Genomic DNA, 24032 nt, shown 5'->3' with positions numbered 1-24032 from the left:
TCATCGCAAGCCTTAATTGAACATTCACTATGTGCCTGACACTGTTTCAGACACTGGAGAATCAGCCCTGAACAGAATTCACAGAAGCCTCTGGCCTCGTTCTAATGCTCATTCCCTGAACAAACATGTTCTGAAATTCTACTCTGTTGAAGGAGTCATGCTAATATTTAGGATAAAAAAGATAGGCATCCTTACCTGGGATCAACCACAGTTAACTACCTTTAGCCCTTGGGAGTCCTTAGTGGTTCCCTTAAGAATCACCTAAAATGTCTCAGGGCATATTGATTACAGATGTTGTAATTGACCAAACTGGTATAATCTCTCCAGTTCTTTCTGAATTTGTTCATTGATGGCTACCCAGTGCCTAATATAGTGCTAACACATAGTAGGCACTCAACTTACAGCTGTTTTATTGCAGTTGTATAATATTGAGCATTACTTTATCTCTCTGAGCATAGATTTTTTCATTAGAAAATGGGAAAATTTAATAATACCTAGCTTTTCTAACTAATAATACTTTAATTTTCCTTCTTTGTTATTCTTTAGTTAAATCTTCTTTTCCCTAAGAGAATTACTTTTCAGGATAAATTTTAAATGTTCTTAAATTATATCTTTTCCATTTGTTAACATTAGAATAAGGAGATTCTTATTATTTTTCATTCAAAGATTCAATATTCCATCTTATAAATTAAATGGGTTTTTGTAAGTTAACTTCCCTGAAACTTAATCTTTTATGAAATTGGCTGTGTATCCCACACAATTAATTTATACAAACTGACTTTTGGAAGACAGTTCCTGAAATTTGGGATGAATCAAAGATTAAAACTGTGTACTTGTTTCAACTCCTTTGATGGGAATTTTATGTGTCCTGCTACTGCCTCAGACAAAGAAAGACTAAACAAAATATAGCATCTCAAGGATCACTTAGTGTGATTGCTATAATCAGTTAATGTGACACCCTGAGTTGAATCCATCCTGACTACATAGACCCTGGAGCTGGCTTTTATGAACAGAAATAGGGGCCTTCTCATTTGCTTCTTTTTGCAGAATATGCGGCTCCATAACCTTTTTGCAACTGATTGAGGAACCATATGTAGATAAAGCCTTACCCAGGGTTGTCCACTCACTCTTAACAGAAGTCATTGCCTTTACCATCTGACTTTTTAGCAGCAAATAAAACATTTTAACATTAGAAATCACTTCAAAGTCTCAAGGTGACTGCTTGCATTAATTTCATAGGAAAATGTCGCCATCGTGTGGAACTTTAGTCTCCAAATGTGGCTAAAGCATATTTTATAAGCCAACCCCCTTCATCCTGAGATTTACACTGCATGTCTTCTGCCTCCTCAGAGGCCTTGCTTCTACCTTACTCCTCGCTCCATAATCTTGGCTCTCTTCCTGCCCACTGGCTCCTTCTCTGGTGCTTTGTCCCTTCTATAAAATGTAGAGCAGCCACAGCAGGAGAAAGGAAGAGCCAGAATGGGGAACCAGGGCAAAATTTTGCAAGTAAGCAAAATTGTGTGATGCTATGCCCAGGTGAGTATTTAATAGAGATACATACTCTAAGTACTGAGGTGTGCACAAGTTCATCTGAAACTAAAATGTCCCCAGCTGGTAGTGTGGGCTCATCCCACCACACTTCAAATGATCTTTAGAAAATCAAATCTCAGGATTAAAAATTGTCAAAGTATAAGAAAGAGAGAAAAGTAGCAAGAGGACCAAATGGTTTCAAAGTTTTAATAAAAAGAACCAGAACTGAGAAACTATCCCATTGCTAAGCTCCTTTTGTAAAGAGAGGGAGTGTAGACACAGAGCAGGAATAAGCCCTTATCTTCTCATCTTCCCCCCTGCACTTCAAGTTCAAATCTCAGTTCCAGACGCCTTTTAAAGACACTAGGGTCTAATCAGGAAGATTAGGAAATATCAAGCTAATCAGACGGCTATAGGCAAGAGACGAGAGAGCAAACAGTGGAGTGAGAGCACAAAGGATGAGCGTTATTTCAGATGATAGTCCTTGGACACTGGATATTCAGAGATGGAGTGCAAGGAGTCAGGATAACTTTCAGGTTTCCAAGTGGGAGACAGTGCTCTAACTAAGACAAGGAATACTTCAGGGGGAGGCGTTTAGAGGCAGTGCAGAAGAATCCATATTATAGGGCTCAGTATGCAAACTGAACTATAGCACATGCGGCCTACACAACACCACTTAGTATCAATATCCTGTCACAGTCTTTAATAATCATTTATATATTATTCTTGTTTCCTCGGATAGGCTGTAACCTCCTAGAGGACATGTTCTGTTCTATTAGCCCAGTGCTTTATACACAGTGACAGTCATAGCTATAACAGCAATAATAGCTATCATTTGCATGCCTACCATATGCCAGAAACTTTTCTAAGGGCTTTACATGTATTAACTTTAATGTCCCCAGTAACCTTGTGAGGTGGGTACTTTTATTATTCCTATTTTACAGTTCAGGGAACTGATCTTGTCCAAGTCAACACAGATAGTGAGTGCTTTATACTCTTTGGATTGCATTAAATATTTTTACTGAAGACCATCAAAAACATAACATTCTGACAGCCATAGACATAAATAGCATTTAACATCTTGTCTATTTATTTATGGGATCACTATGGTGTCAGAGTCTTAAAGGTATTAAATTTCTGGGTGTGAGATATTTAAATTTTACTATTAGATGAATGTTACCCTGCCACAACAACTAAGATCCAGTGATTACAAAATATTCCAGTTAGCACTGTCATTTGTTACATATTTTGTAGGTATGGTAAAAGGGAATATTTTCTTCCTTAGATTGTTAAAGAAGATGAAGAAATTAGTGAAGAAGAGCTTGAAGATGAAGATGATGATGTTGACAATATCCTCGAAGAGGAGTTTCCAAAAGAGGAGGAAGCGATGAGTGAGGAAGAAGACGAACAGGAAACTGATGCACTTGAACGCCTAAAAGGTGAACTGGGAGAAAAATTTGAAACAGAGCTGCATAATTTACAAGCAATACAGGTTATTAATTTTTCTTCATTTTTCATAACTCACAAAGTGACATTTGAGTATGAAACAAAAGAAATTTGGTTTATGCTTTGGTTTCTTTTTAACATTTCAAAAGAAATGTATTTTAGGGCTGTATTCCCTTTTGTCAGCACTACTACTTACAATTATGAAAACAAGTTAATAAGGGCAACATGGAAGCCACACAGGGTCAAAGGTTCTAGCCGCTGACATGCAGTCACACAGAAGCTAAAAAATATCTGTGCTCTAGACTCACATAGTGAGCCACCAGCAATATCTGTGCGCTGCCACTGAATACTGCCAGCCTTCTTCCCACTAAAAATATTTGGTTTTATGGTTTTTTTCATCAGGAGGAATTTGAGAAGTTATCGATACCAGTAATTCCCATTAATGGAGCTCGGAAAATCCGCATTGTACAATATGTGTTGAATACAAAACTGAAACCACTGGTGGAGAATCGTGCAAGCATTTTTGAGAAGTGTTATCCGATATCAACACACCTTGCCCAGAAACTGCTCAGCTTTACCTATAAATACATTAGCACATTCGGCTACCGGGACCCTGTAAAGGTAATGTCAGGAATGTGACTTCTGAAAGCCATGTTCTTTTATTTAATTTTTAAAAGCATGTCTAAGACAGTGGATAACTTAAAAAATTGTAAGCATTGCACAGTATTCTTTTTTTTTTTTTAATCCCAACCCGAGGAAATGTTTTTATTTATTTTAGAGAGAAAGGAAGGGAGAGGGAGAGAGAGAGAAATATTGATGTAAGAGAAACATTGATCATATGCCTCCCACACATACACTGACTAGGGATCGAACAACCAGGGATCGAACCCACAACCTGGGTATGTGCCCTTCCTGGGAATTGAACCCAAGACCTTTTGGTGTAGGGACTTCACTCCAACCAACTGAGCAACACCAGCCAGGGCCAGTATCCTTTTGCCTTTCTAAAGTAGGAGAAGTAGTTTAAAGGTTTAATTTCTTTTATTTCTGTAGAGAAAACCCAGTTCCAACTTGGTTTTATCTTTGTAGCAGGAGAAGATGATAGTGGAAATATTTTCAAACTAAACATCTAGAGAGCTGAAGTCTGATACTAATTTGCTGTCTAATTTTTTCGGCAAGACATTTAACCTTTTTTATTCTGTTTCCTCACCTGTAAGATGGAAGAATAATGCCACCAAGCCACTGTGATCAGATGTAAGAGTATAAAGTCCTCTGGAAAGTGTGAGACACAACGCAAAATGAGCCATCAGTGTTAATAACAAAATTATTTCTAAGTACTGTATTTTTATGCATTGTTTACAAATAGATTTAATCCAGCTGGAATTCAATAACTTCAGTTGTGGGATGATGTTTTCAATTCTAATTTTTTAAAATTTGCAGTTGACATTCAATATTATATTAGTTCCAGGTGTACAGCATAGTGGTTAGACATTTATGTAACTTACAAAGTGATTCCCCCAATAAGTCTGGTACCCGCCTGACATCATACATAGTTATTTCAGTATTATTTACTATATTCCCTATGCTATAATTTACATCCCTGTGACTACTTTGTAGCTGCCAATTTGTACTTCTTAATCCCTTTACCTTTCTCCCCCAGCTCTCCAACTCCCTCCTCACATCTTGCAACCATCAGTTTGTTCTCTGTTTCTATGAGTTTGTTTCTGTTTTGTTTGTTCATTATTTTGTTTTTTAGATTCTCTATATAAGTGAAATCATTTGTTATTTGTCTTTCTCTGTCTGATTTATTTCACTTAGCAAAATACCCTCTAGGTCACAAATGGTAAGATTTCAATTTTTAATGGTGGAGTAATATTTCACTGTGTATATGTACCGCATCTTCTTTATCCAGTTGTCTATTGACGAGCACTTTGGTTGCTTTCATATATTGGCTATTGTAAATAATGCTGCATTGAACATGGGGTGCATATATCTTTTTGAATTAGTGTTTTGGATTTCTTTAGATAAATGTCCAGAAGTGGGATCACTGGGTCATAAGGTAGTTCTGTTTTTAATTTTTTGAGGAATCTCCATACTGTTTTCCACAATGGCTGCACCAGTTTGCAATCCCACCAACAGTGCACGAGGGTTCCGTTTTCTACATGTCCTCACCAACACTTGTTGTTTGATGATTTATTGATGATAGCCAGGATGGTTTTCAACAAATCTTAACCAGGAACATGCCAGCCACTGTCTAGTCCCTAGGAATAAAGTAGTGAACAAAAAAGACAACGTTTCTGCCCTGGCCAGTTTGGCTCAGTGGATAGAACGTTGGCCCACAGACTGAAGGGTCCCAGGTTTGATTCCGGCCAAGGGCATGTACTTCAATTGCAGGCTCAATCTCCAGCCCTGGTTGGGCACATGCAGGAGGCAGCCAATCAGTGTGTCTCTCTCACATCGTATTTCTCTCTGTCTCTGTCTCTCCCACACTCTTTGAAAAGCAATGGAAAAAATATCCTCAGGTGAGGATTAAAAAAAAAAAGACATGGTTTCTTCTATTGTGGAGCTTATATTCTAATTAGGTTGGGGAAGGGTATTTAATAAATCAACAGATTCTTGTCAGATAGCATTAAGCACTATAAAGAAAATAAAAGAACATCATCTAGTAGTGATTTACTCAACCAGGTTACCTTTATATTTCTATCGGTGATGTAGCACAGTGGAGAAGACCATTGCCTCTGGAGCCAGACTGCCTGAGTTCAAAACCACCGCTTACTAGCCGAGTGAACTTGAAGAAATGACTTAACCTCTTTGATCATTCCCATTAATACAGTGGAAATAAGAATAGTCCCTACCTTAAAATATTGTTACAGTGATTAAATGAGTTAATTACTATAAAGTGCTTATAACAGTGCTTGGTTTTTTGTAAGCACTCAATGAGTTGTTATTAATATATTTTATTATTACTGGTCACTGATAAAAAGTATTTTGGTGAATAGGTCCAAATGAAGCCATGTGCATGTTACTTGAAACCTCCTTCTTGGTTGATATTGACAGTTTCAATTATACTTAATTGTGCTGTCTTCTTTATCTTAACCATAAGAGAAACCTTTTCAGACATCATGCTAAAGTATAAAAATACTGTGACAGTTTCCTCCATAGAGAATTGAATAGAGTTAAGCATGTATTAGAATCACCTGGAAAGCTTATGAAAAATAGACATGCCCTAATGTTCTCTCTGAGATAGGTAAGATAGGGAAGGAAGCAGACAAAAGTCAGAAGCCTATTTAGGGGGAAAAAGGAGCCCATGTCCAGACATACTTAGGACTGTACAAAAATGCCTTGTGGAGAAATGAGTGCATGGTCATAGGAAGGGTTTAAGCATATAAGGAATCATTTGTCAGGGCTGTTAAGAATCTTTCTTGGCACCTGACAATTTGATATTTCTGATTTGATGACACCATGAGTATTAGTGTCATCCTACTGTAAGGATTCACACTTAATTTGGGAATTTGAAATGGAACCATTGAAGTTTCAGCTTTTCTTTTATTACCAAGTATAAAACATAGACCAGACATTCCCACCCCATTCCTGAGTTTCCCCCTATCCAATCACTTTTTCCCAGCCATGAATATCACTCCAGCCCAAGAACCATAATGTTGACAATACCATTGACTGCTGACAACTGTCCTGGTGTAGCTCTAGGGAAGGAATGATGTTACCATACTGTTTCACATCGACTCCAGGGTGGCTGATGCTTGGCCATCTGATGCTGTAAAAAATACATACCTAGCACCAATTATACCCAGCTCTCATCACCACCAATGCAAAGATGTGGGACTACTCTCCCACTCCATTCCTTCCGTACACCTTAGGCTGCCTTTTAAGTGGACTTTTTCCTTTTGTGGCTGCTATTGATTATGTGAGTGGGATTTTGTCTGTATAAAAATATGGGAAAGAAGTCTGTGGGATTTGTCCTACCAGAATACCCTAAAAGATAACCCAGGCCCCCACCTGTCTACTCAGGCTGCCATAACAGAATACCACAGACTGGTGGCTTCAACAGCAGAAGTTTATTTTCTCACAGTTCTAGATACTAAAAGTCTAAGACCAAGGTACAAGCAGAGATGGTTTTCTGGTGAGGCCTCCCTTTCTGGTTTGCTGATGACCACTTCTCCCTATGTCCTCACACAGCCTTTCCTCTGTGCTCATGCACTCCTGGTTTCTCTTCCTCTTCCTATAAGGACACCAGTCCTGTTGGTTTAAGGCCCGACTCTTATGACTCATTTAACCTTAATTACTTCCTTAAAGGCCAGTCTCCATATACAGTAACTTTGGATGGTAGGCTTTTGACCTATGCATTTGGGGGAACACATTTCCATCTATAACATTACGTTAGGAATGGACCTATGTGTAAAGATAAATTTGCCCATGAATATATCCAAACAACTTCATACTCCTTGGCAGAAACATTGAATATACACACTAAAGACATTATAAAGGAGCCCTAGCTGGTTTGGCTCAGTGGTTATGAGTGTCGGCCTGTGGACTGAAGGGTCCCTGGTTTGATTCTGGCCAAGGGCACGTGCCTCAGTTGCAGGCTCGATTCCCAGGCCCCAGCAGTGCGGGAGGCAACCAATTGATGTGTCTCTCTCACATCGATGTTTCTCTCTCCCTCCCTCTCCCTCTCTCCCTTCTACTCTCTGAAAAGCAATAGAAAAATTATCCTCAGGTGAGGATTAAAAAAAAAAAAGGCATCATCATATAGGAAATCAAAGAACTATAGTAGTCATAAACTGAAAGCCTTTTAAGAAAAATGACGTATGAGTATAACATAATTTGTTTTTTTACACAGGTTTTTAATATTAATGTTTTATTATAATTATTTTTCTTATTCTATAAGAAAGTCTTGTTTTACAAATTCTTTTATTTTTAAATATATTTGGGGAAATGGTGTATAAATTAAAGCTAACTTCCAAATTTAATTGTGCATATATTACAGCTAAGTGAAGGAGAGACAATCAAGTCAACTGAAAATTCAGAGAATCCAGTTTATCCTGTAATCCATCGTCAGTATATTTACTTTTTATCTAGTAAGGAAACTAAAGAAAAATTTATGAAGAACCCCATAAAATATATTCGCCAACCCAAACCTAAGCCTAATATGCCCATTAAGATTGCAATTGTGGGGCCTCCAAAATCTGGGAAAACTACAGGTAAGGATGTGTTTGCCTTTGTTACCCATAAGCATAAAAGAATCCCCTGAAAAGTAGTGCCACTTCTCCAGGAAACCAAGTAATCAGATTGACTCAGAAAGAGATAGAAAACCTAAATAGGCCAATAACCATTGGAGAGAAAGCATTCAAAAACATAGCTCTACTCCAAAACACCCCAGGATCATATGGTTTTAGAGGAAAATTATAGCAAACTTTCAAAAGGGTTAGAAACTCAAGAGATCCTTCCTGTGTTGTGTTTTTTAATCCTCACCCAAGGATATGCTTACTGATTTTAGACAGAGGGCAAGGGAGGAAGAGGGGGTGGAGAGAGAGAGATTGATGTGAGAGAGAACATTGATTCATTGGATTGAACCTGCAACCTAGGTATGTGCCCTGACCAGGAATCAAACCGCCAACCTTTTGGTATGAGAGACGATGCTCCAACCAACTGAGCCACACCAGCCAGGCCTCCATTCTGTGTTGTTGTTTTTAATGTGTTTTTATTGATTTTAAAAGGGAGGAAGGGAGAGGGAGAGAGAGAAACATTAATGTGAGAGAGAAACATTGATTGGCTGCCTCCTGCACGCACCCCCACCAGGGATCAGGCCTGAAACCCTGGCATGTCCCTGACCAGGAATCAAACCAGCGACCTTTCAGTGCACAGGGCGATGATCAACCAGTTGAGCCACACCAGCCAGGCCTTCCTATGTTTTTATAGGCTTTTCCAGATCAGGGGAAAGACAGCTTCCTGATGTATTTTAAATTTTGTTTTCTTAAGGACTATGGTCCATATAGTCTAAAACGAATAAAGAATACAAATTCATTTTTAAGTTAGCATAATCCTGATATCAAAACCTAACAAAAATAGTATAAGAAAAGAAATTACAAGCTAATATAACATAAACATAGTCAAATGACAGTATATTAAGATTATATTAGCATAAAAATTATATTCAAACATTTTGTAAGTATAACCTATTGTATTAATAGTTTAAAGAGTACAAATCTATCATAGTAATTGCTGCTGAACTGAATAAGGCATTTAGTAAACCATTCTTACAGTGTTTGAATTTTGTATAACTGTGTGTGTGTGTGTGTGTGTGTTTGTGTTTAAAGGCAAGTAGTCTAACAACAGGTTGCTGTAGTATTTCAAATTGACATGGTAACATGAACAGTTGTTGTGGCAAGAAGAATAGAATGGAAAGGACAGATATAGGAGATATTTAAAAGGAAAACAATGGACTTAATGACTCATAGCATAGAGAATGAGGGAAGAGAGAGGTCAAAGATCAATTTGTCAACAGGAAAAATAAATGAGAGTTTTGTGCTCCACCTCAGCAGTTGAAGTTTGTTTTGCCCACTTAAATTTCTTAACACAACAAGAGCCTTCAATAGTCATACTCTAAATGTTCACAGAGATAATGATATTTCCCAAATGAGCAAAACATTGACATTCAAAATAAGATCCCACCACCACAGCAAAAAATTAAAATGGAGACAAGACTATCAGATTTCTCATTCCTTGTGGAAGTAGAGATTAATTCTTTAACAAAATGTCAAACTGTAAAAGCTTAATTATTTTTAGAACATTAAAAAAGTAGGTCTGATTCCAGCATTTGTGGCAAAACTGCAGCTCTCACAGAGGTTTCCCTTTCAGGTGATCTTAACTATAGTCAGTTAATCTGAATTCCTGTGAGATGAGATGGGCTCTCTCAGTGTCCTCTACACATGGCTGTCTCCAGACAGTGATGAGGCAAGTTATATAGACTCTGACAGAGCATGCCCACATTTAATACTAGTTCCTGGGAGCCATTGCTTGGTCTCAGTCAGAAGCATAGGTGAGTCTTCTTCCAACCTATGGCAACATTTACGTGACCTTGGACAAATCATTCTATTTAATTGGGCTTCAGTTGTCTCATGTATCAAATTGGAATTTCAATATTCATTCTACCCATTAGGTGGAATAGTTGAAAATACCAAATAAAGTCACAGAAGCAAAATTGCCTCATATGCTGTAAAATGTCTAGTGTGCCATTATAATTTTAAAAAATTGTTTCCTGCCCAGCCGGGTGTGGCTCAGCCGTTGAGGGGTTGAACATCAGCCTAGGATCCAGGAGATCACGATTCAGTTTCCGGTCAGGGCACATGCCTGGGTTGCGGGCTCGATTCCCAGTCGGGGGTGTGTAGGAGGCAGCCGATCAATGACTCTTTCATCATTAATGTTTCTATCTCTCTCTCTCCCTCTCCCTTCCTCTCTCTGAAATCAATAAAGATACTTTTTTTTTTTTTAATTGTTTCCTAGAGGATTAACTGAGTTGTTTTGGACATAATACCAAATGTTAATAGTATACATAGGATGTAAAGCTCTCAATAATTTTGCTACCTCATGTAAAGAAGGCAGAGAAAACTTCAATGTTGGTTGGGTTATGAGAAAAACCCACAGAGTTGGCTCAGTACCCACCCAGATCTATCAGCCACATACCTGAAGTAGTAATAATCATTGACCTTTGACATTATTAATTTAGTAAAATGTAGCAATTTTAATTCTCAAAATTTCTTTGAGAAATGTGGAGATTAGTTTGCTGTTGATATTAAGTGACCAGAATCTACAGCTAAGGTTAACTGATGGATTTGTGATATGGAGTAAGGTTAATGTTTTAATGTTTTTCAGTTGCCAAAAAAATTTCAAGTGAATATGGTTTAAAGCTTTTGTCCATAGGCAAAGCTTTGCGTTATGTGTTAACCAACCAACCAGACACAGAGCTGGCACTTATGTTAAATTGGCATCTTCATAAAGGAATGACAGTACCTGATAAACTGGCTATTGAAGCCTTAGAAATATCTCTGTTGGAAAGTGCATGTAATACTGCAGGGTAAGTGGGGAACTTGAGGGGGTGGTTAACTCTTTCAAGAAATTATTCACTGGAATTTAAAACACCTTACGTAGGGTTTAAAGCTCTGTAAAAGGTGTGATCTGCTTGTCAAACTTTGGGCACCTATATGGTTACATATTTTAATTTTCTGTCAAGCTAAAACTTGGTTTGAACACTCATATGCCAGAATAACAAGCCACTTTACTCTCTGCAGCAACCCTGAGTTGTCCTAAGGCCCTGGTCTTGAGCCCAAGTCACTGATCTAGAATCCCTAATTTACTCAAAGCTGTTTTATGTTAGGAGCCTCCTTGCCCTTCCCTGCAGCTGGTCCTTAATCAAGTCCTTGGACAGTTCTCCTAATTGCAGTTATGAGGGAGCAGATTCTGGGGTGTCAGATTATTGGCTCTGGGACTTATGCAAGTTAAGTTACCTCCTCCCTGGGGTTCAGCCTTGCATACAAGAAATCTCAACAGTCCAGCCAGCGTGGCTCAGCCTTTGAGCATCGATCTATGATGCAGAAGATCTCTGTTCGTTTCCTGGTCAGGGCACATGTCCGGGTTGCAGACTTGATCCCCAGCAGGGGGCGTGCAAGAGGCAGCCAATCAGTGAGACTCTCATCTTTGATGTTTCTCTCTCTCTTCCTTGCCCTTCCTCTCTCTGAAATCAATAAAAATCTTTTTTTTAAAAAAAGAAATCTCAATAAAAGCAATCTTGGTTGAGTTCCAAAAATACCAGGAGAGTGACTACCTATTTACTCTGAATTTCTCTAATCCTGAGGCCCTCTTGAGTGACCCTTCACAGGACAGAGAAGCTGAACTATTCTCCATTAAAGACAATGACAAGGACATCCCCATACATTATCTATTAGGCTGGCCTAGCTAGGTTAACTTAGGATCCTCTCGGCCATGGAACGTAGAAGTAGTTAGTGCCTAGAGATTTGGCTGGAGAGCACTGAGGGAGGACATCCTGTTACTTACTCCAAACCAGCCCTTCCTGATGACCATCAGCCAGAATTTCTCTGACTTTGGAGGCCATTCCTCCCAGAATTTGCAAACAGCCTTTATTTCTCCTCTCAGTTTGATAGTAACACTCCCATTACCTCAAACTGTTGGACTAACAAATTCTCCTTCATTTCTGCTCAGTGGCCTGATGGGTCCTGATCGCTTTATTCTCTCCCATATATTACAGGCCTCCTCTCACCAACTCTTTGTCTCCCCTTCCACACACCCCAGACTCCTCAATTGAATAACACAATATTCAGGGTATTATGTGTGTTATCTCTCGAATCTTGCCAAAACCTAGCTCTATAATGCTAAGTGTCTGAGTTCAGAGCTGTGCTCCTATGTATTTTGCCCTCCTCCTGGGCCTTGGGCTGACTGAGATTAAAAATATAGAGATAAAGAGAGCAGAGTGCAAAGAAGGTAAATCAGGTTACAGAAGGAAGAGCATGGGCCTAGTCTTGAAGAGATAGACTGGTTCTGGAAGGCAGGAAGGAAGGCATGAGGAAAAAGAAATCTGGAATTCTTATTTTCATGTTTCTCCTTGTTAGTGTTGTCATCGATGGATATCCTGTAACTAGTTATCAAGTGAGTCTCTTGGAAACCAGGTCAATAATCCCCCTGATCATCTTTGAGTTAGATGTGCCCTCCAAGGAGATTTTCAAAAGATTGCTCCTAGAGAAAAAAAAGGAACAAAGGTAATGGATGTGATAAAAACAGTGATTAAGGAATGAACTTTAATCATCCAGAAAAAAAGTATGTTTTAAATAGCGTTTTCCATTCCTTCTCTATTTCTCTATTAGTTTGCCTTATCCATTACACAATAGCACACAGATTACAGCTGTCAAGAACTCAAAGTACCGCAAAAATGTTGTTGAGATTAGGCAATATTATCAAGAACAACATCAGAACTGGTATGTGATTGATGGATTTCACAGCAAATGGTGGGTGTGGAATGAAGTTATTAAGAACATTAAAGTGGTGCATAGATACATGCAGATATACCTGGAAAGAATAAAAGCAGGTAAGAAAAACAGTTAACTGTTAAACTAGAATAAAATATGAATTTAAAGTCTACACATGCATGGCTCATGTTACTATAATTCATTCAATTTGAACACTTGTTCCCACAATTTTAATCAGTATTTAAAATATATAGTACTATCCAATTTTTATGGGCATATATAGTTGTTCTAATAAATGACTTGCTACTCAAGCTATCATTTGAGTGCCCATGTGAACCTAGCACATAAGTAATACGTAGTTTCTCACTAGAAGAGTTTATGGTGTTTGCGATGCTATATAAGAAGCTAGTTTCAAGAATTGTAGTTATGTGAGGCAGTGGTCTGTGGAGTGACACTTGTCAAAATTTTGTTTAGAAATCTAGAATTAAAATTATTCCTACTGTTTACATTCACTATGGTATTATGTAAATGTTGAGTCTATAAAAAATTAAACTTGAGCACAAAATGTCTTTTCATCTACATTTGGAATCCATGAAAGAAAATGTTTGATTATATAGTCCTAGAAGTTTCTTGATTACACAAAACAGAGGAAAAATTATCTACACCTGATATCTCTAAAAACAGTGATGACTTCAAGCAGTTCATCTGTAGGGATCTCACAGACATCTGCGTAATGACTGTTTAACTTTGGAGATTAACTATAGAGTAGAAGATATAAAAAGGTATGAGAGCCGTGTGACTAAGAATCTTGTACAAGATTGCAGGGAGAATACTAATGGTAAATATATCTTTGAATCTTGACTTGATTCATTATTTGGGCATAACTAGTATCTCTGGTTCCTGTTTATCTGCAGATTGGGAATTTGTTTTCACCTGAGTATTTATTGTAAGTCATAAGATAAGAATGCAATCGAAGGAAGAATTGAGTTTTTAGAAACCTACTCCCAATAAGTTTTAGATAGCATCACAAATTCCACAACAGACTTTGAAAGCAAAAATCATGTCTCATTTATTTTTCTGTTACCTTATCTCACCCTCCCTGCCTTAGATTGAGTTCCCTGGGAACAGACTCAAGATGAAAAATTATATGCAGAAACTTCATCAGAAAGTAGACTCGGGAGTAGGGATGTCTCTAATAGTGTCAACAATAAAAAATAAAAATAAATACAAAGAAGTCCATGAAAAAAGAAAGAAGTCTCAGGAGTAGAGTTGCCAGACTTAGAAAATAAAAATACAGGATGCCCAGTAGAACTTAAATTTCAGATAAACAACAAGTAAATTTTTAGTATACAGTACGCCTCAAATATTACATGAGACATACTGTATCTTGCCTGCCAACCCTTATCAGGAGATCCCCCTGTGGGGAAGTGAGGACAGTAGAATTGGGCAGAGGGAAAAGCTAAACTACAGTGCAGTGGAAATGGAAGCCTCAGCAGATCCTATAGGAGGAGCATCAGAGCTTGGATGGATTTTCAGAATTTCCCAAATTGAGGAGAGGGACCAGGCTTTATATACTCCCATTGGCCTGTCATTGACCATAGGCCACTCTGGGAGGGGGTATAACTTGTGACCTAGGGGCAATTCCCGGTACAGCTCTGAGCCATCAGCAACCAATGTTCCCAGCAGCTGGGGGATAGGTTGTGTGAGCCCTGAAGAGGGATCTGGATGGGGCTCCATGGTATCCACTACATTATCCCAATATACTTGCCTCTGCCTTGAATAGTTTAATCTAATTGAAGTCTGCCCTCTTGCTCTTCTGCTTCAACTTGCACCTGATCACCTAGCCTGCACCCAGTTCTTTGAATTTAGTTTTGATTTTTTTCATTCTCCATTTCCTTTGCATGCTATTCAAATAATCCTCCCCGATCGAGGCCAAGCTTTACTCCACTGGAGTAAATGGAACAAGGTCAGGGCTAGAAGATTAAAGAGTCTTCCTCATTCTGCCACGTTTCAGAATAGAATATATTGATATTGTCAGATGTCATAAAAGATATCCCAAAAATCAGAAAAATAGATATTTAAGTGTCATTTAGGACTTGAAGTCAGGTGATTATAAATTACTAAATCTGTCGGGATTGGTGAGGTTCAGTACATCTGAGCTAAAGAGCAACCTAGTAATATATAGTATTGTAATACTGTAGTACCATATAGTGTAATGTTACAGCACTAGATACTACTATATACTTCAATAATACCATATAATATCATAAAACTGTACATTATAATACTTTAATATTATGCCACTGGTATTATAGTAGTATAATATTCTTTGTAGGAAAGGGATATTGGAGCTTTTAAGTCTTTCATCTCTGTGTCATAAACAACAAATGGAATAGGGTGTTAGTTTGTCTATTGCTGCATAACAGATTATTCCAAAATTTAGCAGCTTAAAACAGCAGACACAGTTTCTGTGGGTCAGAAACCCAGGCACAGCATAACTGGGCCCTCTACTTGAGGGTCTCTCACAAGGCTACAATCAGGGTGTTAACAGGATTATGGTCTCATCTGGAGGCTCAGCTGGGAGCCTTACTCATGTGTTGTTAACAGGATTTTGTTTCTTGAGGATTGTTGGACTGTGGGCCTCAGTTCCTTGCTGGTGGTCAGCTAGAGGCCACACTCAGTTCCTTGCCATGTGGACCTTCCCAATATGGCAGCTTGCTTTACCAAGTGAAGAGCTGGGAAGGCAAGAAAGAGTGTCAACAAGACAGATATCACAGTCTTCTGTAACTGTTTTAGTTTCCTAGGGCTGCTGTAACAAAGTACCACAAGCTGGGTGGCTTAAACAACAGAAATGTATTCTCTCACAGTTCTGGAGGTTAGAAGCTTAAAGTCAAAGTGTGACAGGACCAAAATATCTCTGAAGACCCTAGGAGAAAATTTGTTCCATGCCTTTCTCCCAGCTTCCAATGTTGTCAGAGATCCTCTGCATTCCTTGGCTTGTAGACACATCACTCTGATCCTGAGGATCATATTTATGTGTTTATACTATCACATAACTGCTTCATAATTTCATAGTTAGTTTAAGACCTTCCTAAGCATAATTTTAAAAAGGTAAAACCTTTCGCTGGTGATAGATACCATTAACAAAATATATTGGGGTCAAAATTTACTCATTATTACTGAGATGTATAAAAAAGTAATTTTATTTTTTATAATATCTCATATTGCTTTTGAGTCCTGATTCCAGTGGAGTATTGGGGAGAGAACTCTTAAACTTATCCATTGAAGGAACTTGGGCTCTTTCTTTTTAAAATAGACTCCTTAGGATAAACCTAATCGCTTTTGGATAAATGTTTCTTCACTTGTCTTGGGTGGCATCTAGGTGCAGGAGGAAGTTTGTGTTAGTAATATCATGTCAACAAACTATTTGCCCTTCCTAAAACCTATCCGTAGAAAAATAAAAAATATGAAGCAAATGAACAAGGTGTCCCAAAAAAATGTATACACACTTTACCAGCTGATAGCTCAATTTTGAAAATGAAATGTATTTTAATAAACACTGCCTATATAATTATTCAAAGTGTGTGTATAAATTTTTTGGGACACCCTATATATGTGTGAATGGGTGTGTATATATACATGTACATGTACATACATGTGTGTGTATATTGTTAATAACATATATAATTTATAATAGCTAAGAATTAAAAACAACCAAAATGTCCAACAACAGATAAATGGTTAAGTAAACTATATTTATATTTATACAATGGAATACTATGAATCGATTAAAAATCATATAACCTGATGTGGAAAGGTGTCACAGAACACACCTAACTGATAAAAAAAGCAAGTTGCAGAATAAGGTTTACAGTATAGTGGCATAAACATAATATATGCAAAAAAATACACATATGTACATGCAACTGTATAGAAAAAGTCTGAAAGGATGCAGACAACAGTGGTTACCTTTTAGGCGGGACTGTGAGGACAGAGGTGTGAATACAAACTTCTACTTCCTACTCTATTGTTTGGAAATTTACAATGTGTGTGTATTTCTATATTGCTGTGTTATTGACATTATTTTAATTTTTAAAATCATTGTGTTTTCTACCAAAAAAATGCATTTATACTAATAGTTAATCTATTAATAATAGGGAAAGCTGCCTGTATTGACAAGCTGTGCATCACACCTCACGAACTGATTTCTCGCCTGGGCGAATTTGGACAGTTCTGCCCTGTCAGCCTGGCAGAATCATATGAATTAGTTGATTGCTCTTTAACTAAGTCCTTGGAATTTGCAGCCGAGTTCAGAGGGCATTATTATAAAATGTGTTCTCAGGAAAAACTGAATGTAAGTTTATTCCTAACTCCAAGTATTTACCAGGGAAAGAAAATTCTTGTCTCAGAATTCATCAAATAGAAAGGGGTGGGCACAGTTATGAACACCAGGCGCCGGAGACCAGGAGCCCCATTATTGAAACCTGTGTCTCTGGGACCAAAAAAAGCAACTCATAAGCCAGTCCTTAGACTGCATCCCAAACATATTTTAACATAAAGCAGAAGTTCAGGGTCATTGATGGGCCCTCAAGATGGGCCAGCTTAACAGGTAGGGAGACCCAATAGCGAATGTCACCAATGGAGAGGATGCTTGCTGAGCATCAGGGCTCAACCCACAGGAGGACATCCAGGGGATTCAGCTCCAAGAGTACAGAAGGGAAGTCAAAGTAGAAATGAAGCAATGTTTCCTGTGCTTTAAATTCTTTTCTATCACTAGAATTTTCTGTATACCTTATTTTTCTGTTTAATGGAACAGAATACAGATTTGTTCTAATATTATAATGTCTATAATTTGATGATATAAAATGGTTGGTAGTTGCAAACTAAACTGATGCCTCTGAACATTTTATTTTCCTCTGAAGAATTAAGAGATTTTTGATCACTTAATTAAGGACACATTTGTTTCTTTCTGCTTATTTAAATGATACTCACAGAATTTAAAAACCAGACGTGATATTGGAGATCATGTACCTGTTCTGCCCCCTCCATTTTATAGAGTGATAACTAAAGCTGACAAAGTTAGCTCACTTGGCAAAGGGCACACAAGTAGTTGATTATACTGCAGGACAGGAAGACAGGTGGGCAGGGGACTATGTACTCTCCAGTGCCAGGCACATAGTAGAAGCTCAACAAATATTTTTGTAAGAATGCATGAGCGAGTGAGTGAGATAGATTAGAAGAGATCTTAGATGCGATCACTTGTGTGTTTTACTTTAAGGAACTTCCAGCCAGGGATGAAGTTATTGTAGTGCTGAAAGCAGCTCTCTGATGGTTTGAGGGACCAAGCATTACTTCTGAAAATGGAGAGAATACCAGAAGAGCCTCAGTGGGTTTTTGGTTGGCATAGTTCTCCTGGTTTAAATGGTTTTATTGCTGTAATCCTTTCTTCATAGGAATTTTTGGAGAACCCAGAATTATATGTGCCTCCATTAGCACCTCATCCACTCCCACCTGCCAACATGATCCCCAAAAGGCTGACACTGTCAGAGCTGAAGGAACAGTTCCCTAAGTGTGCTGAGCTCCAAAGCTACTGTCCAGTGACCTATAAGGATGGAAATCAAAGGCAAGTCCTCGTGGAAGTACAGGATGATATCTCTACTCGGAATAAGGGGTTCATATAACAGTCTTAACATTGTGGTCAAAAGGTCACTATTGTTTAACTGGAGAATATTCTGTTTCTTCCTTGAGTTGCATAGGTAGAAGAAGAAAACATTTTGACATTTTATTTACACAGTACTGCATGTTAATTATACTATAGTTTTTTTTGTCTTTCAGATATGAAGCCCTAGTACCTGGTAACATTAACTATGCCTTAAAATATCGTGATCGTATATATATCTGTGAAAGTAGTGAAAAACTTGAGAAATTTTTGAGGTGAGACCATTCTCTAAGTCACATATTTCTTGAATATCGTCTATGTTCAGTGCACCGTGATGGACTGTATATGTGTGTGTGTGTACACACATGCACACACATGTACATATACATACATACACACACACACATATCATATATGATGGTGAATAAGGACTGGTCCCTGCTGTCCCAAAGCCTGAGGCTCAGAGGTAAAATAGAATGTAAGTACCTGATAAGAAAACAGAATGTAATGGGGTTTCGGGTGGGGAAGTGTCAGGATTTCTAGGAAGGTGTAGCCTAAAAGTCTGACTAGATTGTTTGTGTAAGACGTGAATGAGCAGTAGGAATTGGCCAGATGAAAGAAAAAGGGACAGGTTCTAACCAGAGGGACCTACAACCTTAGCCCAGGCGATCACAGAGCTACAAGAAATTCAGCATGGCTAGATGTGATGTGGAGAGGGAAAGGAGCAAGAGGTGAGGCTGGAGATAGTGAGCCAGGCCTGAGTGTAGAAGGTCAAGTAAAATCACCATAAATCATTTGGACTTGATTTGATGGGCAGTTTGAATACATTGACTGGATTTCAGTGCTATAATTAAATTTGCTTTGGAAAGAGACCATCATTGGAACACTGATAATCAATTGGCGGCGGGGATACCAGTTATGAGGCTGTTGGAGTTCAAAATAATGTAACAAGTTTGAGGTCACCGATGAGGAGTAATGTGGGAAGAGCTGCATGCACAGGGCAAGCCCTGAGAAACACTGACAAATGAATGTCAGAAGGAGAGCTTACAAGGGAGAATGAAAAGGAAGAACCCACGGAGAAGTGAAAGGAAAGCCAGGAAGGGAGGCTCCGGGGGGCGAAGGGGAGAGCGTCTCTGGGAGAGTGTGGCCAGCAGGTTTAAATGCTGCTTAGAGGTGAAGCAAGACAAGATTTGAAGAGTGTGTCGGCTTTAGGTTATAACGGGTCATCAGTGATCTTGGCAAGAGTGGTTTGTCGAGTGAGGTGAGTAGAAGCCAATTACAGAGTGCCAGGGAGAAGATGCAAGGTGGCAAATTAAGACCTTGCCAGTAGCCCAAAGGTTACAAACACAGATGTTTACAGTGCCAGGAAGGTGATGTGAGTGAGGGCGGCAGGTTGGATGTGAAACAACAGGAAGTGGTTGGGACTGCTGCACACTAGACCACACACGCCCCAACTAACGGGAACAGCAGCTACTCTTCTATTGCCAGACGTTTCTGTTTTTCACAAGAAGTTGGAAACCAAATTTCTTTCCCTTTTTTCTAATTTTTAAGTGTCTGTGACTGATTCAAATCTTTTAAAAAATACTATGTGAATCAAATCACATCCGCAGATGGAATCTGTGCAGTAGTCTGTGATCTCTAGGGAAGCACACTGTTTGAAGAAGTGTAACTGTGAAAAGACATTAGTTGCTGGAAGATACATGAGATTGAAGCACTGAAGGTGGTTTTTCTTTTTTCTTCCTCCTCCCCTCCCCCCAATGGGGGAGGTTTGAGCATGTTTAAAGGCAGATGCATGGGAAGATCCAATGCACGGGAAGGAAATGCCAAAGTTGAGAGTGAGAGAGAAACGCTATAGTAAGATATGTGGGGAGAGCCCGGCTGGGTATGGCTCAGCGGTTGAGCTTCAACCTAGGATCCAGGCGATCAGGGTTCAATTCCCCGTCAGGGCACATGCCCGGGTTGCAGGCTCGATCCCCAGTCGGGGGCATGCAAGAGGCAGCCGATCTATGACTCTCTCATCATTGATGTTTCTATCTCTCTCTCCCTCTCCTTCCCTCTCTCTGAAATCAATAAAGATATAATTTTAAAAAAAATTAAAATTAAAAAAAAGATATGTGGGGAGAGAGGAGAGTGGGGATCCAAAGTGTGGGTGGAGACTGATCTTAGGTGAGAGCTTCGCTGTGGAAAGAGGAGGCTGCTTGGGGCTTTGCTGGTCATAAGCAGTTGGGGGAGTTCCTTTTATTTATCTTCTCTTTGTACAGCATGGCATCTCTCTAGAGGGTTACTTGGGAGAGTTAGAAGTTTGAAGAGAATAAAGAAAATTGTATGTAATTGCTGTGAAAAAGAAGAAAACTGAGAATAGGCAAGCAGGGCTAGGGACCAAGCAAACGTGATGGTCATGAGTTTCTAGGAGCTGCAGTGGAGAAAACGGGTAATGAACTTTATCTTCTAGTTGTCTCTTGTATATCTACATTCCTACATACACAATGAGTATATCTGTGAGCATCCATCTAATGAACTTTGTGTTCCTAGGTTGCCACTGAAATACTGGAAGCAGAAGCTTCCATACAAACTTCCCCCGTTAAAGGAACCAATACATCTTACTAGTCTTCCCCTGCCTGGATATCTGGAACAGGTTCAGTAACACGATTTTCTATATATATATACATTAGAAGAGTACAACGATCTCTTCTTTAACAGTAATTTTTATTTTGGTAATGATGAAATTCAAGGCAGAGTTTTCTGATTTTAAGCTGCAGATCCACTTTTAACCTATTTGTTTATGGGTGGTTATGAAAATAAAATATGTGAAATAACTAGTTCCCAAATACCTACGCTAAATTATTTACATTTGACATGCAGTTTGGTTCATATTTTGAATTTCAGTGTCTGTAAAACATTTTCGTATTTTGAAATGTATAGATTCAAGTGTCTAAGAGGCTTATTCCCCCCTTCAGAGTTGAATTATAGTGTTACTGAAGCTATCTACTGAAGTCACATTTTATTTATCTAAATGAAACTCTTTTTAAACATAGTAAAACACAACAGTAGCCAACCCCTGTTTTTAATTCTATAAAATAAATGTCCAGGGCACAATTTCATACCTTTCTCACAAAAATTCTTAACCACTTGTGTGTTTTTTTCAACTCTCCTAGATGTTTGGCCTTCAATCTGGTTTAATATCAAAATGTAAGATGAGGCTCACCCAGAGAAGGTGTTCTCCTAAAGGCCAAGTTTCATCAGGAGGGCCCTACACCTTCTTTGCCTGCTCAAGGCTCCAGAACCTTGACTGCAGTGATCTCTGTGGTCTCTGAAAGTCCTTGTCAGGTGACCAAGGGTCCTGATAGTGGGAGGCAGTCTGGCCAGTTCTGAGCAATGGAAGCAGAGATGGGCCAAGACAACGCAAAGCCCAGTGTCCCCTTCTTTCTTCTTTAACTGTCTGCAATGGAATATGTGAAAGGTATAATAATAGAGAGAGCTGTATAATGATGCTCATGTAGCCATCACCTCGTTGGCACTAAACCAATGTATAATTTTCATTTTTCCTGACCAAACCTATTTTGGCTTTCTTTTATGTTGGCTAAGTGGTCATCTAACCATCTTTATAAGCCCCATTCCCAACCCCAGGAGGCTATTAGAGGTAAAGAATAGCCTCTTTATCTATTTGCCACTAAGAAAAGAAACTCAAATATACGTATGATTTAAATTGTTTTCTATCTGCAGGGTGTCGCAACTTCTCTAATTAAAGCAATGAATGCCGCAGGATGCTTAAAACCCAAATTTCCCTTCTTAAGTATAAAGAAATCTGCGCTACTCTATATAGCATTTCATCTAAAAGGTATGTCTTTTTTAGTGATATACTACTCAGAAGTAATTTAAAACTAATTGTACTATTTATGGTAAATAGGATTGTTGAGCTGGGTTGGTCTCTTGAAAGCTGTGTGCGTGTGCGTGCAAGGGTGTGCGTGCAAATATTTTAATGAAAATACCAAAACTGAATTACTAGTTTTTAAAGTAGGGACTCTGAGTAATACAGTCAGCTCTCAAAAAGCCAGGCCATAGAGGAAGGTGAAAAGGAAATTATGATCTAGAATAGAATAATCCCCAAATTTTATTTGGGATTTGGATATCTTCTCAGCTCAATCACACACACAGTTCTCTTTCTCTGTGGTTTAATGATTTACTAACCTAACAGAAAATATTCACAAGTCTGTGAAATTTTCTACAGCCTTTAATCCCAAAGGTTCTGAATATACAAGAAAAAAGTATAAGAAGAAGATGGAGCAGTTTATAGAGAGATGTGAACTCATTACATACCTGAGTGCCAAGATGACCAGAAAATACAAGGAACCTCAGTTTAGACCCATTGACTTTGATCATAAATTACAGACCTTTCTCTCTCTCAGAAATATAGACCCAATTAATGAATAGTTTGCTTGGGTAACTGCAACGAGAATCTCAAGAGTTATCTGAATGGCATAGAGGGAAATAGATTGAAAACTGGGCCCTCTCTGATGAACTTCTCCCTCCTGAGTGCTATACCATGGCTGCCAGACCTCAAATGGACTCAAAGCTCTGCCATCCAGGAGGAGTGCTCTTCTGTAAACATAAGTTTTAATAGAATTTTAAACTTTATTGCTCTTTGCCTGAAATTTGATGCTGTAACAAAATGGCTATTCCATTTAGAATTCCATTTAGAGTATTTAGGTAATTCATTTTACTTAATAAATCTATTGTTCATTTTCCTTTTTAACATCAGTTGAAAAAAACCAGTCTTTGTTAAAGAAAATTACTCAGTAAGTGTTAGAAAGCTTCAAGAAACAAAATTAACATTGATATCAATAGCATAGAAATATTCGTTACACTTTTGAAATAAGGAGTTGTGTGTAAACTTTATGAACATAAGGTACTTTATCATTTTCCCAACAAAATAAACAGATTTTGAGATAACTAAATGGCTGCCTCTTTTCTTTTTCTTTAAGTATTCAAGGAAATATGCTTTATACATTATTTATAATTAGAAATCACCTGGACTTTTTAGAAGGATGAAATCTAGACTCTTATAAGACATTATCAAGAAGTATATGCAAGAGAGAAACTTACTAAATTGAATATGAGTGAGATTTTAAAAATAAGATTATCAATTTTTCAGCAGCAGCATAAGAAATTTAGAATATGAAGTAGCAAGATTGGTTCTTTAAAAAATAAAAAAATGCAACCTGTATAATCTTAGGTAAATCTAAATTTCTCTGAGCCTTTGTTTCTTAATCTCTAAAATTAGTGAGTTGGCTTTTTTCAGCTTTATTGAGGTAAAATTGACAGACAAAATTATATATACTTAGAGTGTACAAAATGGTGGTTTTGATATAGGTATACATTGTTAAATATTTACTACAATCAAATTAACA

The 24032-nt window shown here is 38.2% G+C and overlaps 1 protein-coding gene across 1 annotated transcript in view; it reads left to right on the top strand.

Moving 5' to 3' along the window:
- AK9 (adenylate kinase 9) overlaps positions 1-23694 on the top strand; it is a 96041-nt gene extending 72347 nt beyond the window's left edge. Inside the window, exons 29-40 of the mRNA XM_016217555.2 lie at positions 2816-3022; positions 3379-3597; positions 7976-8189; positions 10861-11062; positions 12612-12758; positions 12864-13084; positions 17123-17319; positions 18419-18588; positions 18801-18899; positions 21157-21259; positions 22348-22462; positions 22853-23694. Coding sequence (XP_016073041.2) covers positions 2816-3022; positions 3379-3597; positions 7976-8189; positions 10861-11062; positions 12612-12758; positions 12864-13084; positions 17123-17319; positions 18419-18588; positions 18801-18899; positions 21157-21259; positions 22348-22462; positions 22853-23055 — 2097 coding nt within the window. The 3' untranslated portion in view covers positions 23056-23694. The remainder of the gene's footprint in view (positions 1-2815; positions 3023-3378; positions 3598-7975; positions 8190-10860; positions 11063-12611; positions 12759-12863; positions 13085-17122; positions 17320-18418; positions 18589-18800; positions 18900-21156; positions 21260-22347; positions 22463-22852) is intronic.
- Positions 23695-24032: the final 338 nt, after the last annotated feature.

This window comes from Miniopterus natalensis, chromosome 5, assembly GCF_054644295.1.
Source record: "Miniopterus natalensis isolate mMinNat1 chromosome 5, mMinNat1.hap1, whole genome shotgun sequence".
Lineage (NCBI taxonomy): Eukaryota > Metazoa > Chordata > Mammalia > Chiroptera > Miniopteridae > Miniopterus > Miniopterus natalensis.
Note: the sequence above shows the minus strand (reverse complement) of the source record. Positions and strands in the feature narration are given on the sequence as shown.